The 19990-nt window shown below is 41.3% G+C and overlaps 2 protein-coding genes and 1 non-coding gene across 3 annotated transcripts; 1 reads left to right on the top strand and 2 right to left on the bottom strand.

The window, feature by feature from the left end:
• Positions 1-2248: 2248 nt before the first annotated feature.
• On the bottom strand, positions 2249-8360 carry LOC114770608 (piggyBac transposable element-derived protein 4-like). The gene is made up of 5 exons (XM_028964645.1): positions 8349-8360; positions 8158-8249; positions 7304-7336; positions 2769-4057; positions 2249-2689 (listed from the first exon to the last, which is right to left on the bottom strand). Exons 4-5 carry the CDS (start codon positions 4047-4049, stop codon positions 2249-2251), a joined length of 1722 nt encoding a protein of 573 aa, XP_028820478.1. The 5' UTR covers positions 4050-4057; positions 7304-7336; positions 8158-8249; positions 8349-8360.
• On the top strand, positions 6596-6667 carry trnam-cau (transfer RNA methionine (anticodon CAU)). Its single transcript has one exon. It is a non-coding gene; the product is annotated as a tRNA-Met (tRNA).
• Positions 8361-15088: 6728 nt separating the features above from the next.
• Positions 15089-17139, bottom strand: LOC114770711 (stathmin-like). The gene is made up of 5 exons (XM_028964842.1): positions 17025-17139; positions 16442-16484; positions 15955-16127; positions 15693-15884; positions 15089-15600 (listed from the first exon to the last, which is right to left on the bottom strand). The coding sequence occupies exons 2-5, from the start codon at positions 16452-16454 to the stop codon at positions 15529-15531; spliced, it is 450 nt and encodes a 149-aa protein (XP_028820675.1). The 5' UTR covers positions 16455-16484; positions 17025-17139; the 3' UTR covers positions 15089-15528.
• Between the last annotated feature and the right edge of the window lie 2851 nt (positions 17140-19990).

The following is a 19990-nucleotide window of genomic DNA, read 5'->3' as shown; positions in this document are numbered from 1 at the left end:
CCATAAAACCTTAGAAAAATCAATCAGTCTTGAGATATTTCTTGGCCCAGTCTTGACGTTTCAGCTTGTGTGTCTTGTTCAGTGGTGGTCGTCTTTCAGCCTTTCTTACCTTGGCCATGTCTCTGAGTATTGCACGCCTTGTGCTTTTGGGCACTCCAGTGATGTTGCAGCTCTGAAATATGGCCAAACTGGTGGCAAGTGGCATCTTAGCAGCTGCACGCTTGACTTTTCTCAGTTCATGGGCAGTTATTTTGCGCCTTGGTTTTTCCACACGCTTCTTGCGACCCTGTTGACTATTTTGAATGAAACGCTTGATTGTTCGATGATCACGCTTCAGAAGCTTTGCAATTTTAAGAGTGCTGCATCCCTCTGCAAGATATCTCACTATTTTTGACTTTTCTGAGCCTGTCAAGTCTTTCTTTTGACCCATTTTGCCAAAGGAAAGGAAGTTGCCTAATAATTATGCACACCTGATATAGGGTGTGATGTCATTAGACCACACCCCTTCTCATTACAGAGATGCACATCACCTAATATGCTTAATTGGTAGTAGGCTTTCGAGCCCATACAGCTTGAAGTAAGACAACATGCATGAAGAGGATGATGTGGACAAAATACTCATTTGCCTAATAATTCTGCACTCCCTGTATAACTCACTACTGTGCCATATGACTTTACTTAACATTACATCTGCTTCATACTGCATCAGTGCAATATTTATAGCCACCTCCCAGTTTTGTCTGTCTGTGTCTTAATGTTCTCCTCGAACATTAATATTTGTTTGCATTTTAGCTTTTCTTTCTTTTACTTGCCTTACTCCTCTTTTATTTTTCCCCCATTGATCTAATTTTATAATTTTATATTCTTAACAACAGAGCATAAACAGAGTGGTTCAGGGTGCATTTCCCTGCATGTTGTACTGGCATATCTGTGAACATGACATATAAAATTGTACAGGATGAATATTGTACAGGAGCCGACCATCAGCCTCTGACCTCTGAACCAGAGCTTCAACATTTTATTCTAAAAATTGTGTTTTTATTAGTGATACATTGATCCAGCTTTCTCAGTTGCAATAAGAGTAGTTGGTGTCTCGATATCAGTTAATCTGATATTGGTATTTAATGAATAAACGGCACCTATAAAGAAAAGCTATAAAAAAATATGTTTTGTATTGACATACTATATACATATATATGTATATAGTACGTATGTATGTATGTATGTATGTATGTATACACACACACACACACACACACAATACAGGCCAACGGTTCAGACACATGTGTTTTCTTTATTTTCATGACCATTTACATTGGTAGATTCTCACTGAACGCATCAAAACTATGAATGAACACGTCGCACAGCTCTGAAGTGAAAACCATTTCAGGTGATGACCTCTTGAAGCTCATTGAGAGAATGCCAAGAGTGTGCAAAGCAGTAATCAGAGTAAAGGGTGGCTATTTTGAAGAAAATAGAATATAAAACATATTTTCAGTTATTTCACCTTTGTTTTGTTAAGTACAGGGTGGGCCATTTATATAGATACACCTTAATAAAATGGGAATGGTTGGTGACATTGAACAAATTTTATAAGTGGTCAGAAACTTGTAAATAACTCATGAAAGAATAAAGTTACGTTAAAACCAAACACACCATTGTTTTTCTTGTGAAATTACCAATACATTTGATGTCACATGACCCTCTTCCTATTGAAAAAACAAAAGTTGGATCCAAGATGGCCGACTTCAAAATGGCCACTATGGTCACCACCCATCTTGAAAAGTTTGCCCACTCACATATACTAATGTGCCACAAACAGGACGTTAACATCACCAATCATTCCCATTTTATTAAGCTGCATCCCACCCTGTACATAACTCCACATGTGTTCATTCATAGTTTTGATGCCTTCAGTGAGAATATACCAATGTAAATGGTCATGAAAATAAAGAAAACACATTAAATGAGAAGGTGTGTCCAAACCTTTGGCCTGTACTGTATGTATATATATATATCTCTTACTATTCATATCAAACTGTACAAAATAGTTTTTTTAAACGAGGAGAATGTGGCGAATGTAATGTTGGGTGTGGGTTAGACATGAATCCCAGACAAGATAGGAATTAGTGAGGTTTACTGAATTATTAGTTAGTGTTACAAGGTCCTGCGGCCAAAATATTACACCGTAGGGCTGCAACTATCAAATATGGCATAAACAGAAAAAAAAAAAAAAAAAAAAAAAAGTTCAGTGGAAGCAGGAGCTGCAGATTGTTCTGTAATGCTCCTTGCAGACATTTTTCCCGCATTTGATGCAGGTGCAGCAGCAGACCTTGCGTGTGGAGCAGAACACGCACTGCCTCCTGGAAGCGGGTGTGGCGGGCGTGTCCGTGGCATGGGCAAATGAACCGCCGTCGCGGTCAGCTAAGCTGGTGCGGGCCTGTAGAACGAGTCTGGTGGCCCCAGGGGATTGTGGCAGGTGCTGCCTGCGGCTCATGTGCGGCATGACCAGCTTTTTTCCCAGTTCCTGCAGGAACAGCCTCCGTTTGTTGGATTTCCCATGATTCCACGTCGGATCAATGGCCGTCCACACGATGAAAGCGTTGACGGCGCTGACGTCTAGGATGTTGAAGAACAGGGTCAATGGCCAACGTTTGGACTTCCTCCTACAACTGTACGTTGCAATCATCTGCAAAACAAAACATATTTCACATAAAAGATACGCTGACCAGTAAACACCTCGGCCTGGATGGACCGCGTAAACGCACCGCGTCCATGGTGTCCACTCCTCCTTTGCAGCGGTTGTAGTCCAGGATGATCTGGGGCTTCTTCTTCACGTGGTTGCTGATCTCCGGCCCCCGGTGTTTGGTGCTGAGCAGCAGAACGTTCTTGCCCCGTTTCGGCACGTAGGACACCAGCGTGTGATTCTCAGTGAATGCGAAGAGCGAGGAGAGAGGGGCCCTCGTCTGGACCTTCAGAAGCTCCGGCGGAAGCTCCGCCCGGTTTTTCCGTATGGTCCCGACCAGGGTGTTCTGCCTTTGGAGCAGCTCCGTTCCCAGGTCGTAGGAGGTGAAAAAGTTGTCGCACGTGACGGTCACCCCGGTCAGCCCCTCCGTCATTTCCAACACGACCCTCTGCCCCTGCTGTTTTTCCACCGGCGAGTTGGCCACCCGGCCGGTGTAGACCAGAAGTTTCCACGCGTAGGACGTCTGAACGTCGCAGGTCGCCCAGATCTTCATTCCATACTTCGACGGCTTCTTCGGCATGTACTGCCGGAAGTGGCATCTCCCTCGGAACGCCAGCAGTTGCTCGTCCACACAAACATGTTTGCCCGGGTTAAATACCCGCGGGAGCTGCTCGGTCCACTCGTCCCATAATTCCCGGATCGCGGCCAGCTTGTCGCCGTCGCCGCGCTGCGACCTGGACCGCGGGTCGTCGAACCGCAGCATGCTGGAGATCAGCTGGAACTGTTTTGATGGCATGGTCGCCCGAAATATGTGCCGGCCCATCTCGGCGTCCCAGAGGCTGCGGATGGCTTCGCCCCGGGACCGATAGACGCCGGCCAGGAGGAGCAGTCCGATGTAGGCGCGTATGGTGGTGCCATCGAGGTCCTGCCACTGCGGGTCCTTCCTTCTCCCGTACAGGTTGGTACAGTTGGTGATGATTGCAAAGATTTCTTCGGTGATGAATAAATCGAAAGAGTCACTCAGTTCATAGACTCTGGACACGGCGTAGTGGGTGGGCCCCGGCTTTAGCAGCATGTCTGGACGATTATAATTGGCCGACACGGAATTTGTGGGCTGCCAGAATATTTTTCCATTTTTGGATCTCCATGCGAGGTCTAGTGGCTTCTCCTCCTCACTGTCCATTCCCTCTGAGGTGCTGATGGGGGACCAGCCACGCCTTGACATGCACTCCTCCTCGGACGTATCCGGATCCGTATCCATATCGTCTATCTGCGCATCCGGATCCGACGATGCGCTCGCCGACTCGGAATCCAAAACCATACGGGGCCCCTTGTCTCTAGTGCTTCGTCTGAGTCTCTTCATGATGGCAGCTGGAACGACAATGAAATGAGAAGGTACTTTGAGCGTTTGCATATAATTTACACATAAAATGGACGTTATGGGAAAAGTGCGCTTTTACGCATTCGGTGTTGCGATCTTCGGTATACATGCACACTCACATGCACTCACACTCACATTACAACGGGGTGGGAACACCTACAGCACCTGAACCTATAGACAGGGAGAGGTGAGGGCTAGAGACGGAGAGCCTGGATAAAGAACACTTGTGACACCTATTGCAAAAAAAAAAATATTTACTCTAGTTGCCATATATGGTATAAATGACATCATAGTCTTTACATTTTTATATTTTGCCCATTGTAATCAATGTATAAAAATATATATACAGTACAGGCCAAAAGGACACACCTTCTCAATGTATTTTCTTTATTTTTATGACCATTTACATTTGTAGATTCGCACTGAAGGCATCAAACTATGAATGAACACATGTGGAGTTATGTACTTAACAAAAAATGGTGAAATAACTGAAAACATGTTTTATATTCTAGTTTCTTTGCTCTGATTACTGCTTTGTACACTCTTGCCATTCTCTCGATGAGCTTCAAGAGGTCTTCACATGAAATGGTTTTCCAACAGTCTTGAAGGAGTTCCCAGAGGTGTTTAGCACTTGTTGGCCCCTTTACCTTCACTCTGCGGTCCAGCTCACCCCAAACCATCTGGATTGGGTTCAGGTCCGGTGACTGTGGAGGTCAGGTCTCCACTTTTTGTTAAGTACATAACTCCACATGTGTTCATTCATAGTTTTGATTCCTTCAGTGAGAATCTACCAATGTCCAAACCTTTGGCCTGTACTGTGTGTGTGTGTGTGTGTGTGTGTGTGTCTAATATATATGAGTGGTGGGCTGTTATCGGCGTTAACGTACTGCGTTAACGTGAGACTTTTATCGGGCGATAAAAAAAAAAATAATAATAATAATATCGCCGTTAATCTATTCACAAAGTTGGGTTGGGAGCTGTGTCTATACTATGCAAGCTATTGTGCCAGAGTTAAATGGTTACACTAGATTTATAAGTATATTTCTTCTTTCTTGTGTCTTTTAGTTTCTTATTTCCTAAAGACTTTTATTTTATTTTTGAGACCCGGTTCCGGTCTCTTGGACACATGGCGTGAGCTGTGTGAGGTGCGTGGGGTTTGTGTGCAAAAAGTTATTCCTTTCATTTTAATTTCTGTGCATATTAGGAATATTTTGCATGTGTGTTATTTTGCATGTTCTTTAATACTGTATATTGTAGAGAGAGGTGCAGAAAGACACGATCCTTGCTTTTTGTACAGGAATGCAGTATTGTAAATTGTGAATGCTTTATGTTAATGTTCAGTTCTCTTGGACACATGGCGTTAGTTGAGAGAGAGAGGTGCAGAAAGACGTGATGTGTGACGCAACCTTGCTTTTTGTACAGAATACACTTTGCACAGAAAATTTCTTGGGTGTAAGCTCATCATTTGTGGTTCAAGAAACAAAATCAAAAAGTTACTAGGGCTGCAACAACGAATCGATTGAATCGATAACTAGTTGGCAACGAATTTCCTAATCGATTCGTTATGTCGCGCGACGTTTGATTATTTAAAAAAAAAAAAAAAAAACTTTATTTGAGCGCGGAGTGAACACACTCGGTCTCTCTCACGCACAGATGCTAGCAGAGTTTGGCGCCTCATAGACAGTGTAAAAAAGACCATGTGGTGTGGGAGAAGAGAATAGAGTGTGTAGAAAACTCTTTCTCCCTCCACATAAAGCACTGTATTCAACCACTCCAATTTGATGTTACCTGGCAGAAAGAGGCATGGCACAGTAGAGGTAAAAAGAGTAAAGAGGGAGAAGAGAAAGAGAGGGGGAGAGAAAGTCTCAGAAGCCTTCCGGCTTCCGATGGAAAACCCCCTCAGCAAGAAAGCTCAGAGGTCCTTTTTCCACATGTGAGCAGACCTTTATACCCCTGGCCTACAGGAAGTTGTCACTGACCAATCAGAACCTGTTGTTTCTGATGTCACGCCCCTGGTGCCTCCCATTTGGGGAAGACAAAGAGGGTGGGCGGTCCTGACAGCTGATAATTCACATATAACAGTCAGACAAAAGACATGTAAAACAGAGGTGTCGAATCTTCACGCACAACCGTCGACACAGGAATGTCACACTTCCCCCTGCAGACATCTGTTATGCAAGGCAAAAGCAGGCTCCCGTGATGTCCATTCTTACAACAGCGCTGAGCAAAAAAAAAAAAAAAAAAAAAAAAAGCGGAGGTAGAGGACAGATACATGGCGGAGGCAGAGAAACCTGCGCGAAAATATGCAAAAGCGACATGGCACGGCACGGGAGCACCACGGCAATGATCCAGCACCTGAAACGCAAACATGTTGGAGTGTTTGAGGAGGAAGAAGGGAGTTCAGCAGCAGGGTAAGTCGCTACATAATCCTACTTTCGTTCCGTTTTGAAGTGAGGAACATAATGTCCCTGGTGCTGGTGTCCCTAAGCAAGGGATTGTGGGTTCGAGTCCCATCTAGGGTGATTAGCAGCAGAGTGGCGCAGCGGAAGCGTGCTGGGCCCATAACTCAGAGGTCGATGGATCGAAACCATCCTCTGCTACTTTACTCTGGGGCAGTGGTGGCCTAGTGGTTAAGGAAGCGGCCCCGTAATCAGAAGGTTGCCGGTTCGAATCCCGTTCCGCCAAGGTGCCACTGAGGTGCCACTGAGCAAAGCACCGTCCCCACACACTGCTCCCCGGGCGCCTGTCATGGCTGCCCACTGCTCACTCAGGGTGATGGGTTAAATGCAGAGGACAAATTTCACTGTGTGCACCGTGTGCTGTGCTGCTGTGTATCACATGTGACAAAAAGAAAAAGAATGAGAATAACTCGCCGCGGAGGAGAACTAGACGGGGACGTACAGCGCCACCTACAGGTGTGGAGGGGGGATGAAACAGCGTTCGGACTGTTCTCTGCGTCTCAGCGTGGAGTTGCTCCAGGGTGACTGTCCCTGTAACTACTGATTGTAAGTCGCACTGGATAAGGGAGTCTGATAAATGCTGTAAATGTAAATGTAAATGTTTACACGTCATCCAGCTTGACAAGCATGACAAGTTAGCGTTAGCTCATTAATAACAGTAGTAAAGCAGGGGTGCTATAGTTACTTTGCATTAAAAGACTAAAGACATGTTTTTATTCACTAGCCTTCTTTTGACCATTCATTTTTCAATCTGTTGTCATGGTAAGCTTTTCTTACCTAGTAATTTTGTCTCATTTCCAGTCCAAATATCTAAAAAAAAATATTAAATCAAGATTACTAGACAAGAAAAATGGCATGAGAAAATTAAGTGATGCTTAAAACTAACATTAGTTTTCTTACACCATTGGCAGATAATTTTGCTAGTTTTAAACAATCACTTAATTTTGAGATGTTTTATCAGAAAACACATTTCTTATGCTATTTCATGTGTCTATTAAATGCATCTTGATTTAAGATTTTTTAGAGATTTGAACTGAAATCAGGACAAAACTACTAAGTTAGAAAAGCATTTTTGCAGTGTCTGTGTGTGTGTCAGTGTGAGAGCTTGTGAGTGTGTGCATCTGCAGTGTAGTGGAGTGTAGAGAACAAGTTCTGACATTCAGTTGGTAAATACAAGTACATCTTATTGAACATAATTTATTTTCATCACCAATTGTCATAGTAGAACAGCTTTCTCAAGCAGTTTGTGATGCATTTTGGAAACAGGAGATGAGCCCCTGGTCTAATGCGCCACCTGGCTTGAGAAACCCGTTCTCAAAGACTTACTTTTAGTCATTATTTGGGTAGCACACATATTCTGAATGCCTTCGGCAGAATTCAAATGAGCCATTTTAATCTAGATTCATGTAGGTTAATGTAGATTAATCTAGAATATATATATATATATAAAATTAAGGCAGCTGTGCTTTAAGGAGGCGGAGCCGTAATGGGACGTTTGCGGGTTCACGGCTGCCCACTGCTCACTAAACATGGTGGTTAAATACAGAGGACACGGTGTTTCATAATGACAGAAACGATCAAGGTAGATAGTAAAAAAAACGCGTGCTTAGGTGTAAAAAAGCAACACTAACCTTAACAAAGGATAGTCCGTGTCGGCGTTCACCTGGGCCCTGGGACCTGGCGTTGCAATGCAACGTTGTACCAGACACGACGCCGCTTATTACTGCGTTTTACAGTAAAAATAAAACATAAACAACTAGCACGAGCAGGCCCAACACATGAAGAATGAAAAAAACTGGCCGGACTCCAGGCAGCAACACACCGTCAACTCCGTTCGGCCAGCGGCGGTGATAGTAACGGAGAGCGGCCGACTTGTAGAGGAAGAGGGGGTCGGGTCATACCAAGTGTTCTGCGGGGGGGTGGCACCACACGACCAGACGATAAAACATGCTACTACTTTGCCGAAAAATTAAATGAATGAACAACAACAAAAGGATGTTAATACTAGTTTATTAATATATTTATTCGTCGGAATTATGTGATAATATCGGGGAGGGGGCATATTGGCTGGATCTGCCCCCCCCTCAATATGCCTATGTTACTGACTACTTAATAATTTTAAAAATTATTAAAATTAAAAGATTTGTGATGATAACTTCCCAGACAAATATCCACAGCCATTGTTTATTTCATAACAATACTTTTTTTTAAATTATTATTACCTGACCATAGTGCGCTTTTTATAAAATATTTGTGATTGATGTCGTGTTATGACCATCAGGACCACGAACAAACTCCTCTACATTCAGACGATTCAGAAGGTCTTTCCTGCTAACCGCTGTCAGGCCAACAAACACACACACATACATCCAATACACACAATACATTTCCATTTTATCTTAAGTGCAATATGTGTATATTTACCCACTCTGTACTTATGTAAAATCTCACAAATATATATTTTATGTATATACTGACATGTTTTTTATTTTCACAACTTACATTCACAGTTTTTTTCCTTTTCTAAGACTATTTATTTGCTTACTTGTACAGTGCATCTTTAGAAAGTGCTCCTTGAGCTGTTATAATAATAATAAAATAGAAAATGGACTAACACAAAAAACATACACATATATGCTTTACATCTGCCAAATATATAGACTTTTCTTTTTTTTTTTAAGTGCCACCTGAGCTGCCAGAACAATTTTTTTGACAAAGTTCTGTGGATGCAGAATGAAACGTCTCTACCTTAAAGAAAGAAAGTCCAGTTGCCATGACTCAACTTTCAGACAAATTCACCTGGATGACTGAGAATCTTCACAGACAACAATACAAATCAGAAAATTTAATAGGATTTGTTTGAATGTCAGAACGTGTTCTCTACACTGCAGATGCACACACTGACATGCACACACTTATTCTCTCTCACTTCCTTTGTTCGGATTGGGATTCAAACCGGCAACCTTCTGATTACGGGACCGCCTCCTTAACTGCTAGGCCACCACTGTTATTGACTGGATTGGTAAATTGGCCTCACCGCAAGATTATTAATAGACAGTTTTAATGAGACCAAGTTCACATACACCAGATCAAATTTTAAAAAGGGGCATTTCAAAGTAATGATATTATTTTAAGATTAAGGACAAACATTAAAATAAGTAAATAAATAAAAGAAAGTGCAACAATCAAAACACACAGCACAGAGAAACTCACAGATACATAACACACAGATGCCAAACATCCTACAGTTGTCTCACCCCAAATACGCATTTGTTACTGACTGCTTAATAGTTTTGTGATGATAATTTTGTGATTACACCAATAATGTAAAATCACAAATGTCCAAAATAATCCATCACACAAATAACAGCAACACCTCACATTTATTAATATTATTATAAAACATGTTGTTTTATATTTTAACTAAATTCCTGAAGGTGCTAAAAGCACAACAAAAGTGGTGAAGTAATTATTAGCAGACTAAAAAACATAAATCATCTCGATTTATGTTTTTTAGTCTGCTAATAATTACTTCACCACTTTTGCTGTGTGTTTTGTGTTGTTGTTGTGTGGTTTGTCTGGTTCATGGTTCATGGTTCAAATCATAAAATTAGAAAAGTTATTATTAAAATAATATCGCTTCATATTAAGTAGCAGCAGGTTCACTTACATTCATCATTAGACTGCTTTACTGACACAAATCAGATTATTTAACATTTATATATATATTAAAAAGTATATTATTAATAATTAAGGTTGGTCGAGTGGACTAGAGCTCTACTCTCAACAAAAAAGGCACAGATCTGTGGGTTCAAATCCTCACCTGAATAGATTCCTTCTTTATGCTATTTAAATATATCGCTTCATATTAAGTATGTTGCTCTAATAGTCATTCAATATTCAGTATGAATTTCATATTTCAGTAAATATCCTGCAGACACTTCTTATATATTTTATGATAGCATACAAAAGTCGTAGCTATTCAAATTAGATCAATAACACAGCGTCATTTCTTACTAGGGTTTCATAAGCTTTCGGCCACAGAAAACCCACTTGTTTAGGGTAAAATAAGATGTGTAGAAATAGTATCAAGTGTTGCTTGTGACGATGCCATTATGTTATTAATGAAATGGCTTGACTCAGTGCTTCCTGCCATTTTCCCAGGATGGTAAAACCCGCTGTCGCTATTCTGTCTGAATGTCCAGAGCCGTGGTCCCGTAGGCTGGACCAGCTGGGCAAGCCGGCCAGTGACAATGCTCTCTGCACAGTCCTTATTATTATATTAGCTCGTACATACACCATGTATTCCTCACACATCTACATACAAACCTCGCACATTCACCACCTTGTCCTTGCACACATACTACTTCTGCCGTGCACCCATTCACATAGTTTTTTTGGTGCACATCACACATGGCATTTTTGAAGAATATAGAGTGTATGTGTGAGATTTGTAAATAGATGCGTGAGGAATATATGGTCTATGTGTGAAGTTTGTATGTAGATGCGAAGTATATAAGATTTAATGAAAAAAATAATTGACAATAACAGGCACACAAATATATGCAGTCACTCAGAGTTAAAAAAAACTGTTTTTAGCAGTGACTTAAAAATATTTAAAGATGGTGAGGAGCTGATGTGCAGAGGTAGTTTATTCCATAGTCTGAGCGCTGCAACTGCAAATGAGCGATCAGTCTGAGCCTGGCTCCAGGAACACTGAGGGGAAGTTTGGTCATACATTTTGTGTAATTATATACCTGGCCGGGCAGTAGGTGGAAGCTTCGAGAAATGAACCTTTTCTCGAACAAACTGGCTCAAGTGGACACAAAGATCACAAACAAATGAAAAAGGCTCTTAAAGGAGGTCAACTGAACATATCTAAATCAAAATCACAAACACCAGGACATCGCCTAAACTTAACTGACCTGACCTCCTGCACAAAGAGGCCAAGGGAACCTTTAAAGTTACTGGGCCAAAACAAAGTGCACTACAAGAGGAACACAGTAAACATCAATTACAAAATGCATTATAGACAGAGGACAAAACCATTTTAAAAATGTCCCTTGGAATCCCCACGTGGTGGTCGAGCCAACATGCCCACACAGGAAGGGCCGCCCCAAAAATGCCCCAGGTAACTCAAACGAAGAGAAGATGATTAACAAACAAAGCCACCATTTCACCTTCCTAAACCTACAGTGTTCTAATGTATGCACACCATATAAAACAATGTAAAGTTAAAGCTAAATAAAATTGCATTAAAGTAAATTGTGGGTTGTATGGAGTTATTTTAATAAACTGTAAATAATAAATTACGCCAATATAGTGCAGAGGGTGTTGGTGCACTATTTTAACCCTGTGTGGCCATCAATGTAAAACCTTTCTGCCACAGTCACAATGACCAAAATTAAGTTCTAATGTGAGGTGCTTTGTGCCAGTCTACCATTTTGAAAATTCTGTACAAATTAAAAATGAATGATATTTCTTTGGGAGTTTTAAAACGATTCTCCATTAATGTGTCTAGGCCATAAAAGGATCCTGAGGCCTGGTGCTTCGGTATATACAAAGGAGACGTTGTGGCGTGTTAAACAGCCATTCAATGACACGCGTTGCAAGGCTTCTTTGGCTGTCAATCTGGTGGATGGATGGTGGGTGAACGGAAAGTCAGACTAGCAGTGAATGAAATGAAGCAGCGGTCGTGCAGTGAGCAGGGCAGATGCACAAGGGAGCAGGCTGGCAGATGGATGGCTGAGCAGGTAAGCAACTGATAATCCAATAGTTCAGATTATTGATGATTTATGGGAAAATATTCAAAAACATTGAAAGAAAAAGCTGTCTGGAACTGTGTCTCCTTTGTTTTATGTTTTTTTTTTAATTTCCAGGGTCAGAGGTCAGTGGCAAATTTTTCAAAGGGAGCCATATACTTTTTACAAGACAAACTGTATGCAAAGAATCAGGGAACTGTATTTGTGTAAGTGTATGCACGTGCGCAGATACATCCAGGCTATAGGTGGGCTTCCACCAGCAAGCATAGTGGGCAGGATCCATTAGTAAATGTGGACAAATGATCCAAGTTCCTGCTTGAACAAATGCAGACTAATCGTCACCATTGACTTTACATACTAGCACACTCGAGCCAATGCCACCCCACGCCCATCACGTTCTCACAAACACAAACTACTTAACAAATTCTGACAAATTTGGCTTCCTTGAACCTGCAGATACCTTGCCAACTTCTACTAGTAATAATCATCAAATACTTGTAGAAATGTATTTTATGGCCATTTTTGTAGTATTTTAATGTAAAAAACGATGATGTTATTAAAGGGTTAAAATGGGCAAAAAATAATATATATGTAGTAGTTCTAAATGATTGACTTGTTTAAAGTGAGAAGTAAAATATTATATAATACATTAATAACTGTTGTTTGGAGGGGACAAATGAGTTAAGATATTACCGCAGTTTTTAAGGGTATAATTTTGAAATTGCAAAAAACACATACAAACCAATCCAATCCTAATTCTTAAAAAAGGTTTTGACTGAAATAGGGATTCAGGAAAAGCGTTTTAGATTCTTTACAGGTTCGCCCGACCTAACTTCTTGAATCTTTGGTTTTGGGGGGGTGTTACCCCTGTATGTATGTTTCTCTGTTTATTTATTGTTTGTATGTTTACTATTTAATACTTAAAGTTATCTGGTCCCGTGTTCAAATCCAATATAACAAAAAAAAATCATTTGTTGTACTCTAAAGACACGACAGCGTTTGACTCAGAGATACATCAATGTAAAGAATTCAGCATTACACTCAATTACTGACACAAACCAGATTATTTTACATTTATAAATTAAAAGTATGTTACTCACTTATTAAGGACGGTCGAGTGGACTAAACTCTACTCACATCTAAAGCAGATGTGTGGGTTCAAATCCTCACCTGAATAGAATCCTTCTCTATGCTATTTAAATATATCTCTTCATATTAAGTATGTTGCTCTCATAGTCATTCAATATTCAGTATGAATTTCACATTTCAGGAACTGTCATGTGGCATTTTACTAGATTATAATAGATTATTAATATATTCATTAAGGTGGGGCTGGATCTGCCCCCCTCACCCCAAATACGCTTTTGTTACTGACTGCTTAATAGTTTTGTGATGACAATTTTGTGATTACATCAATAATGTAAATTCACAAATGTCCAAAATAATCCATCACACAAATAACAGCAACACCTCACATTTATTAATATTATTATAAAACATGTTGTTTTATATTTTAACTAAATTCCTGAAGGTGCTAAATGCATGAGATTATTTATGTTTTTTAGTCTGCTAATAATTACTTCACCACTTTTGCTGTGTGTTTTGTGTTGTCGTTGTGTGGTTTTTCTGGTTTATGGTTCATGGTTCAAATCATGAAATTAGAAAAGTTATTATTAAAATAATATCGCTTCATATTAAGTAGCAGCAGGTTCACTTACATTCATTGTTAGACTGCTTTACTGACACAAATCAGATTATTTAACATTTATATATATGTTAAAAAGTTATTATTATTATTAATAATTAAGGTTGGTCGAGTGGACTAAAGCTCTACTCTCAACTAAAAAGGCACAGATGTGTGGGTTCAAATCCTCACCTGAATAGAATCCTTCTTTATGCTATTTAAATATATCGCTTCATATTAAGTATGTTGCTCTAATAGTCATTCAATATTCAGTATGATCAATAACAGTCATTTACTTTATTAATTGAATTGAAGTTCCAGTATGTGCTACAATAAATGGTCAATCCTGATTTATTTTCTGATCACTTAAGTTTTGTGATAACTTCTCAGACAAATCAGCATTTTCCTGATTTACATGATCACAACATTACACACGGTTCTTCTAACACCTTTTTTAAACTTGTCTCTTGTTCACACCACAAATAAGTTCTTTATGGAAGTTGTGACTAAAGGGATATATATTAGTTTGGTCCATTGTTCAAAAACATTATAACAAGAAAAAAAACAATAAAAAAATTGTTGTATATTAAAGACAAGACAGCGTTTACCTCAAGGAGATAGAGTCACCCCTTATGTCCTGAAGAGGCTCAAATTGTAAAAGTTTGTTCCGTTCAACTCTCCGAGATACATCTACTTACAGAATCTCTGAGCTGCAGGTTCACTTACAAAGCCGCTTACATAACATTTATCTAATATATAAATGTTATTTTTTGACAACTTTCCTCACTGTCCTCCTGGGCGGCATAGGTGTCATTTTTGGCTTCAGGCAATGTCCTCGGAACAGTTTGAAACACATGACTTTTGATGCCTCTTGTACATAGAATTACAATCTTTTGGGAGAAGCTTGTCATTTACCAGTAGAAACTAGTCAGTCTTATGAATAATTCTGGGCTTGACCGTACATAATATATTGTAGTAATGTAGGCTGAAGTTTACTTCTTGTACACCAGAGGGCAAGCAAGCCAACAAAATGAATAAATAATTAAAAAAAAAAAAAAAAAAAAAAACTTATTCACAGAATGCAGGATCATGCAAATCACATTCAGGATACATGAATGACAGATTGTACTTCAGCATTTTGAGTTTATTATTAATTCACAGAACACGAATATGAACAAGGAGACACCAAACCGTATCTGTCTTCCATTTCATGTAAAGGCCCCGCCCACAACTACATCACACTGGCACAGTGGGTGGAGAACAGTCATGTGCTTTGAGGAAAGTGGTCGTAATTTCACAATCTTTCAGGCTCAGGGCAGCGAACAACAAGTAGGGCAAAACTATTCTTCTAACTATAATAAAAAAAGCGTAACAGTCGCATCAACCGTGTGAGTGTGGTTAAGTGCTAAAATCTGATTAAACGGGACACGCAGCATGTGGACAAGGTCTACGTAGAGAAACATGCTTCCTTCAGAAGAATATCCTAAGTGCAAAATTTGAAATTTCACCAAAAAATACTGGCCATAATTCTTTGGACATGTACAGAACAGCAGGGTTCAGTTTTCGGCGGCTGCTTCGGGTCCCTCTTTGGTCTCTTTATTCTTTCGAACCTCTTCCAGCTTCTTATCCTGGGGGCAAAGGAGTAATTAAATTCTATTACATTTTCACATTCCCAGGAGATCTCATGTCCACTGTGGCCAGGCCACAGACGTCAGTTCACCTTTTCTTTGAACTTCTCGTTCATCGCCGCCTTGATGGCGGTGCGGTTCTCCTTGATTGCCTCCATTTTCTGGTTTAGCTTCTCCTCTGCCATCTTGCTGAAGTTGTTGTTCTCCTCCAAAGCTTTCTGAAGCACCTCCTTCTCATGCTCCCGTTTCTCGGCGAGGTGCTTTAGAACTTCTGCCTCCTGTAACTGTAGAAGACGAGAATACATGAAACTGCCACATCGCAAAAAGAAAAAAAAAAAAAAACACACTACTCACTTTACGACGTTCTTCAGCAGCTTCCAGCTTCCTCTGGATCTCCTCCAGCGACAGGTCCTTCTTCTTGGGCGGAGACAGAGGAAACTCCCCCTTGGCGTCCGGCGTCTCGTTCCCCAGGATGACCTCAAAGGCCTGGCCCGAGGCCCGCTTATCCAGCTCCTTCACTTTAATATCTGCACAGGAACAGACAATCAGCTACGGACCTCTGAACCAGGCTTGGTTTTCATTAGGGATGCACTGATTCGGATCCCTCAGTAGCTGGTGTCTGGATATCAGGCGATTCAACATATTAATGAGATTAGGTCAAAGGAAACAACCTTGAAAAACTTGTAAGATGATAATAATTACAATAATATAGGTATAGGCTGACTGGAAATGCCCACTGAATATATAAAGCATACAAGATTGGTTTACTAGACTGATCAGTCGTATTTCGACTGATGCATCGGATCGGTGCAGCCCCGGTAATTTAATATGAAACACAAACCTCCTGAAGCCATTTCAGCAAAGGATGGAAGCCTCACGAGTACCTACACAGAAGAGGAGAGAGGGGAGGATGATCACCACAAAAAAACAGAACCACGGAGGCAACATGGGGTACCGCGGGTTCGAACGATGCTGGACCAAGTGAAACCCAGAACCACGGTGCATATGAGGAAAATAATATGATGCAAGACTCGAGACGAGATGCAGCCCCGCCCCGCGTCCTCAACCAGATCCCGCGCTTTCTGCAAACGCGCGGCCCACCTGGAGGGTGGGGTCGGATTCGGCAAACAAAGACCCGTGCGCGGTACGAGGAGGGGGGGGGGGGTGCACGTTACTTCGCACACTTAAAAAAAACGTGGACCGACGCACAGAGACGCGGGTTATAACCTGAGGAAGACGGGGGACGAGCCCCGGATTCCTGCTACTGGAAGGTTCTGGAAACAACAACTTCAACAAGAGCCTACCAACAACAACACACGGGCTGATAGGGGGGAGAGGAGGGGGGACGAACTGGAGCAAAGCGCACCAATCATCGGCAAAACAACGGCGCAGAAACACCCGTTCTTTCCACCGCCCGCACCCACCTGAACAGCCAGACCAGCTCCTGCGCGCTAGACACGGACCGCGTGGCGCCCAGACGTCTCGCCCGCGCGGTCCGCCAGTTCGCGCATAAAAGCACCAAACCGCGTGTCGTCACCCGGCTCCCGCTCGCCCATTGGCCGAGCCTGGCCGAGCCGACGGCATTGTGGGTAATGTAGTCCGAACCACAGCGTGTGGCGTTCGGTGCTCGCGTTTAGCTTTTGTTTCCAGTTCTGCTGGTCTGTGTTTTTTTTTAGATGGTTTTAACCGTAACGGCGACATCTGGGATTAATTTCTAATAAATGATTAAAATATTGCCGCAAAATTGGACTGCCAAAACAGATATTACATAACCAAACGAGAACGCTGCTTTTAATAAAAGGCCTATACATTCGTTAGAATCTATCTGAATATTTTAGTTGCCATCTTTACAAACAGTGTTGGGGTGTAACGAAATACAATCTGTTCGTGTGTTCATTTTGATATTTTATTCACTTATCAGATGGATCGCATAATAAAAACAGACAAACGAAGGGAACGCACAGCTGTTGTGCGCACGCCTTTACGTCTCTTACGTACTGTACAGAATGTATTACTGTTCAGCCCAGCCCTGTACATAAATTCCTTTTTGAGGAATTAACCCCAACATGCTAAAGGTCCCCTTTTCACTTTGGCGATATGTATAAAGATATGTTTGGGTCGCCTTTCTATAGGCTACTCTCCTCCTTGTCCCGCCTCTCTCCTCCTCATTAGCATTTAAAACTACAGACATCGAAATGGCGTGTCCTGGGGAAATCTCATTGTGGCACTGGCTCAAAGTGGCTGTAATTCTGCACCAAGGCTGAATTTCGGAAAGAAACTTCAGATACACTATTAGGGGACCAACAAGACCGATATAAAAGCAGTCTTCATAATAGGTGACTTTTATTTATTGTCTATGCTATTGGTTTTTGCTCCTCTTATCTTGTACTGTCCACTTTCTGCCAAGAAAATTAAATTTTCCCACTTGTGGGAGTAATAAAGGATAATCTTATCTTAATATGTGTATGTTAACAATTTCCTTTTTTTGTTAAGGAATTTACCCTGTGAGTAATGACCTGTGCTGACTGGGCTGTAAAATTCTTTAAAGCATCCATCATGTAGAGATTTAGAGGCACACATCATATATTTTTGGTCAGTTTGTTTTCTCTCTTTTACAAAACAGTCCTGGCAGCCTGAAGGCGAGTGCGTAATAAAATGTATTTTTTAGCTCGGCTTCTCATCAGTCAGGTGAACATCTGAGTCGAAGAGACGGCAGTGAGCTGACGACTGCGCTTGGATGAATTTTGGATGATTTTTCATGGGTTATGACCTTGCGGCACATCCTCATCAGACTCATGATGATGTCTCACCGGGTAAAACAAGGAGCTACCAGTGTCTCCCATCCGTCCTGTGAATGGCAAGGGGGCCAGGTACATCTGCAGATGTGCAGGGTAACAGCCTCTCTGCCCATTGGCACCATTTCTGATGGCATGTGGGGTGGAAATGAGCTGAAAATAGGCCTTTAATCTGTGCTGGGTTCAAGAAGACAGGAGGCAGACACAGATAATTTTAGCTTGCATCTAAGATGCATGTACCGCTCTGAACATTTGGTTTATATTTAGACTGTTTGTTAGAATGCATGTGTGGGGCGGTTTGTTGCCTTACAGTTTTGTTAACCCCCCCCCCCAGTACCACCAGGAGCAGATGGTGTTATAGATCTGCAACTATGTTTTGATTTCTATTGCACAGCTAAAACACAAACAGTGTAAGTTATTTATCAGTGTAATAACTGATAAATAACTTGTCTTTTTTCTGTTCTGTGTTTGTGTTGTGTTTGCAGGATGCCTGGTGATTGCAAATTGAGCCCATGTGTTCCTGCTGTGGACAGCCAGAATAAAAATGGCCTCAGTTTCCTTTTTCGGGGCTGTTGTGTCTGCCTGCATTTCAGTGTTTGTTTGTTTTTCTTTTTTTCACATTTTGTTTTTGTTATTTGTTGTAATTCATTTCCTATGTATTTCTCCTTTGTTTATTTATTTGTTTTCTGTCAATAAAATACTGGTTAAATTTCTTCGTTTCATATTTGTAGGTTTTTGTCTTTTCTTATGGGCTGTACCCCTAGACTGACTCGTAACAAAATTGGGGGCTCGTCCGGGATTCGTTCTGTTTTTCTATCATGGACATTTTGTTTCTCTCCAGGACATCTGTTTTTTTTCTTGGGAAGACACGCATTTGGTGTTCTTTGGGAACTCTGGTAAGTCTCCAGCTTGATTTTCGTGATCCCTCCATCATAGTGCATTTTAGTGCAAGACGGGACGTCGTGGTGCCATGACATTTCTGTGCCTTTGTTGTGCATGGAGATTCAACACCTCTGTTTTTTGCATGTCCTTTGTTGAACAGCATTGCAATAGTTGCCGGCCCTCACCCGAGCCAAACGTGTGAGGTGCTGGCCGTCGGGACCGTCTACTCTCTTTGTCTTCCCCAGACGGGAGGCACCGGGGGCGTGACGTCAGAAACAACAGGTTCTGATTGGTCTGTGACAGCTTCCTGTAGGCCAGGTGTATAAAGATCTGTTCACATGTGGGGAGGAGACTTGATCTTTCTTTCTCAGCTGTTTTTCATCGGAAGCCTTGCGGCTTTTTGAGTCTTTTCTCTCTCTCTCTCTCTCTCTCTCTCTCTCTCTCTCACCCTTTACTCTTTCTTTTCATCTTGGTTTTCTCTGTAACATTGGTACCCCTTTTACTTACAATATTCACATGTAACTGCAATAATAATTTACTGGTGTTAATAAATTAGAAACTGTTCATCCTTTTTACCTCTTTCTGCCAGGTAACATCAAGTTGGAGTGGTTTGAATACAGTGCTTTTGTGTGTAGAGAGAGTTTTTTACTCCACTCTCTCACACTTTTTTTATGGCAGAAAATTATGTGGTTGAGTTAACGAGCAAGGATAAA

This window comes from Denticeps clupeoides, chromosome 20 (genome assembly GCF_900700375.1).
Source record: "Denticeps clupeoides chromosome 20, fDenClu1.1, whole genome shotgun sequence".
Classification (NCBI taxonomy): Eukaryota; Metazoa; Chordata; class Actinopteri; order Clupeiformes; family Denticipitidae; genus Denticeps; species Denticeps clupeoides.
The sequence above is the reverse complement of the archived record's forward strand: the minus strand, read 5'-3'. Positions and strand labels throughout refer to the sequence as shown.

Coding starts and splice junctions, on each gene's coding strand:
- LOC114770608 (XM_028964645.1), bottom strand. CDS start 4,049: ATGAAGAGACTCAGACGAAGCACTAGAGACAAGGGGCCCCGTATGGTT. Junction 2,690..2,768: donor GAGTGGACACCATGGACGCG/GTGCGTTTACGC, acceptor TTTGTTTTGCAG/ATGATTGCAACGTACAGTTG.
- LOC114770711 (XM_028964842.1), bottom strand. Junction 15,885..15,954: donor CTGCTGAAGAACGTCGTAAA/GTGAGTAGTGTG, acceptor CGTCTTCTACAG/TTACAGGAGGCAGAAGTTCT. Junction 15,601..15,692: donor ACGAGAAGTTCAAAGAAAAG/GTGAACTGACGT, acceptor CTTTGCCCCCAG/GATAAGAAGCTGGAAGAGGT.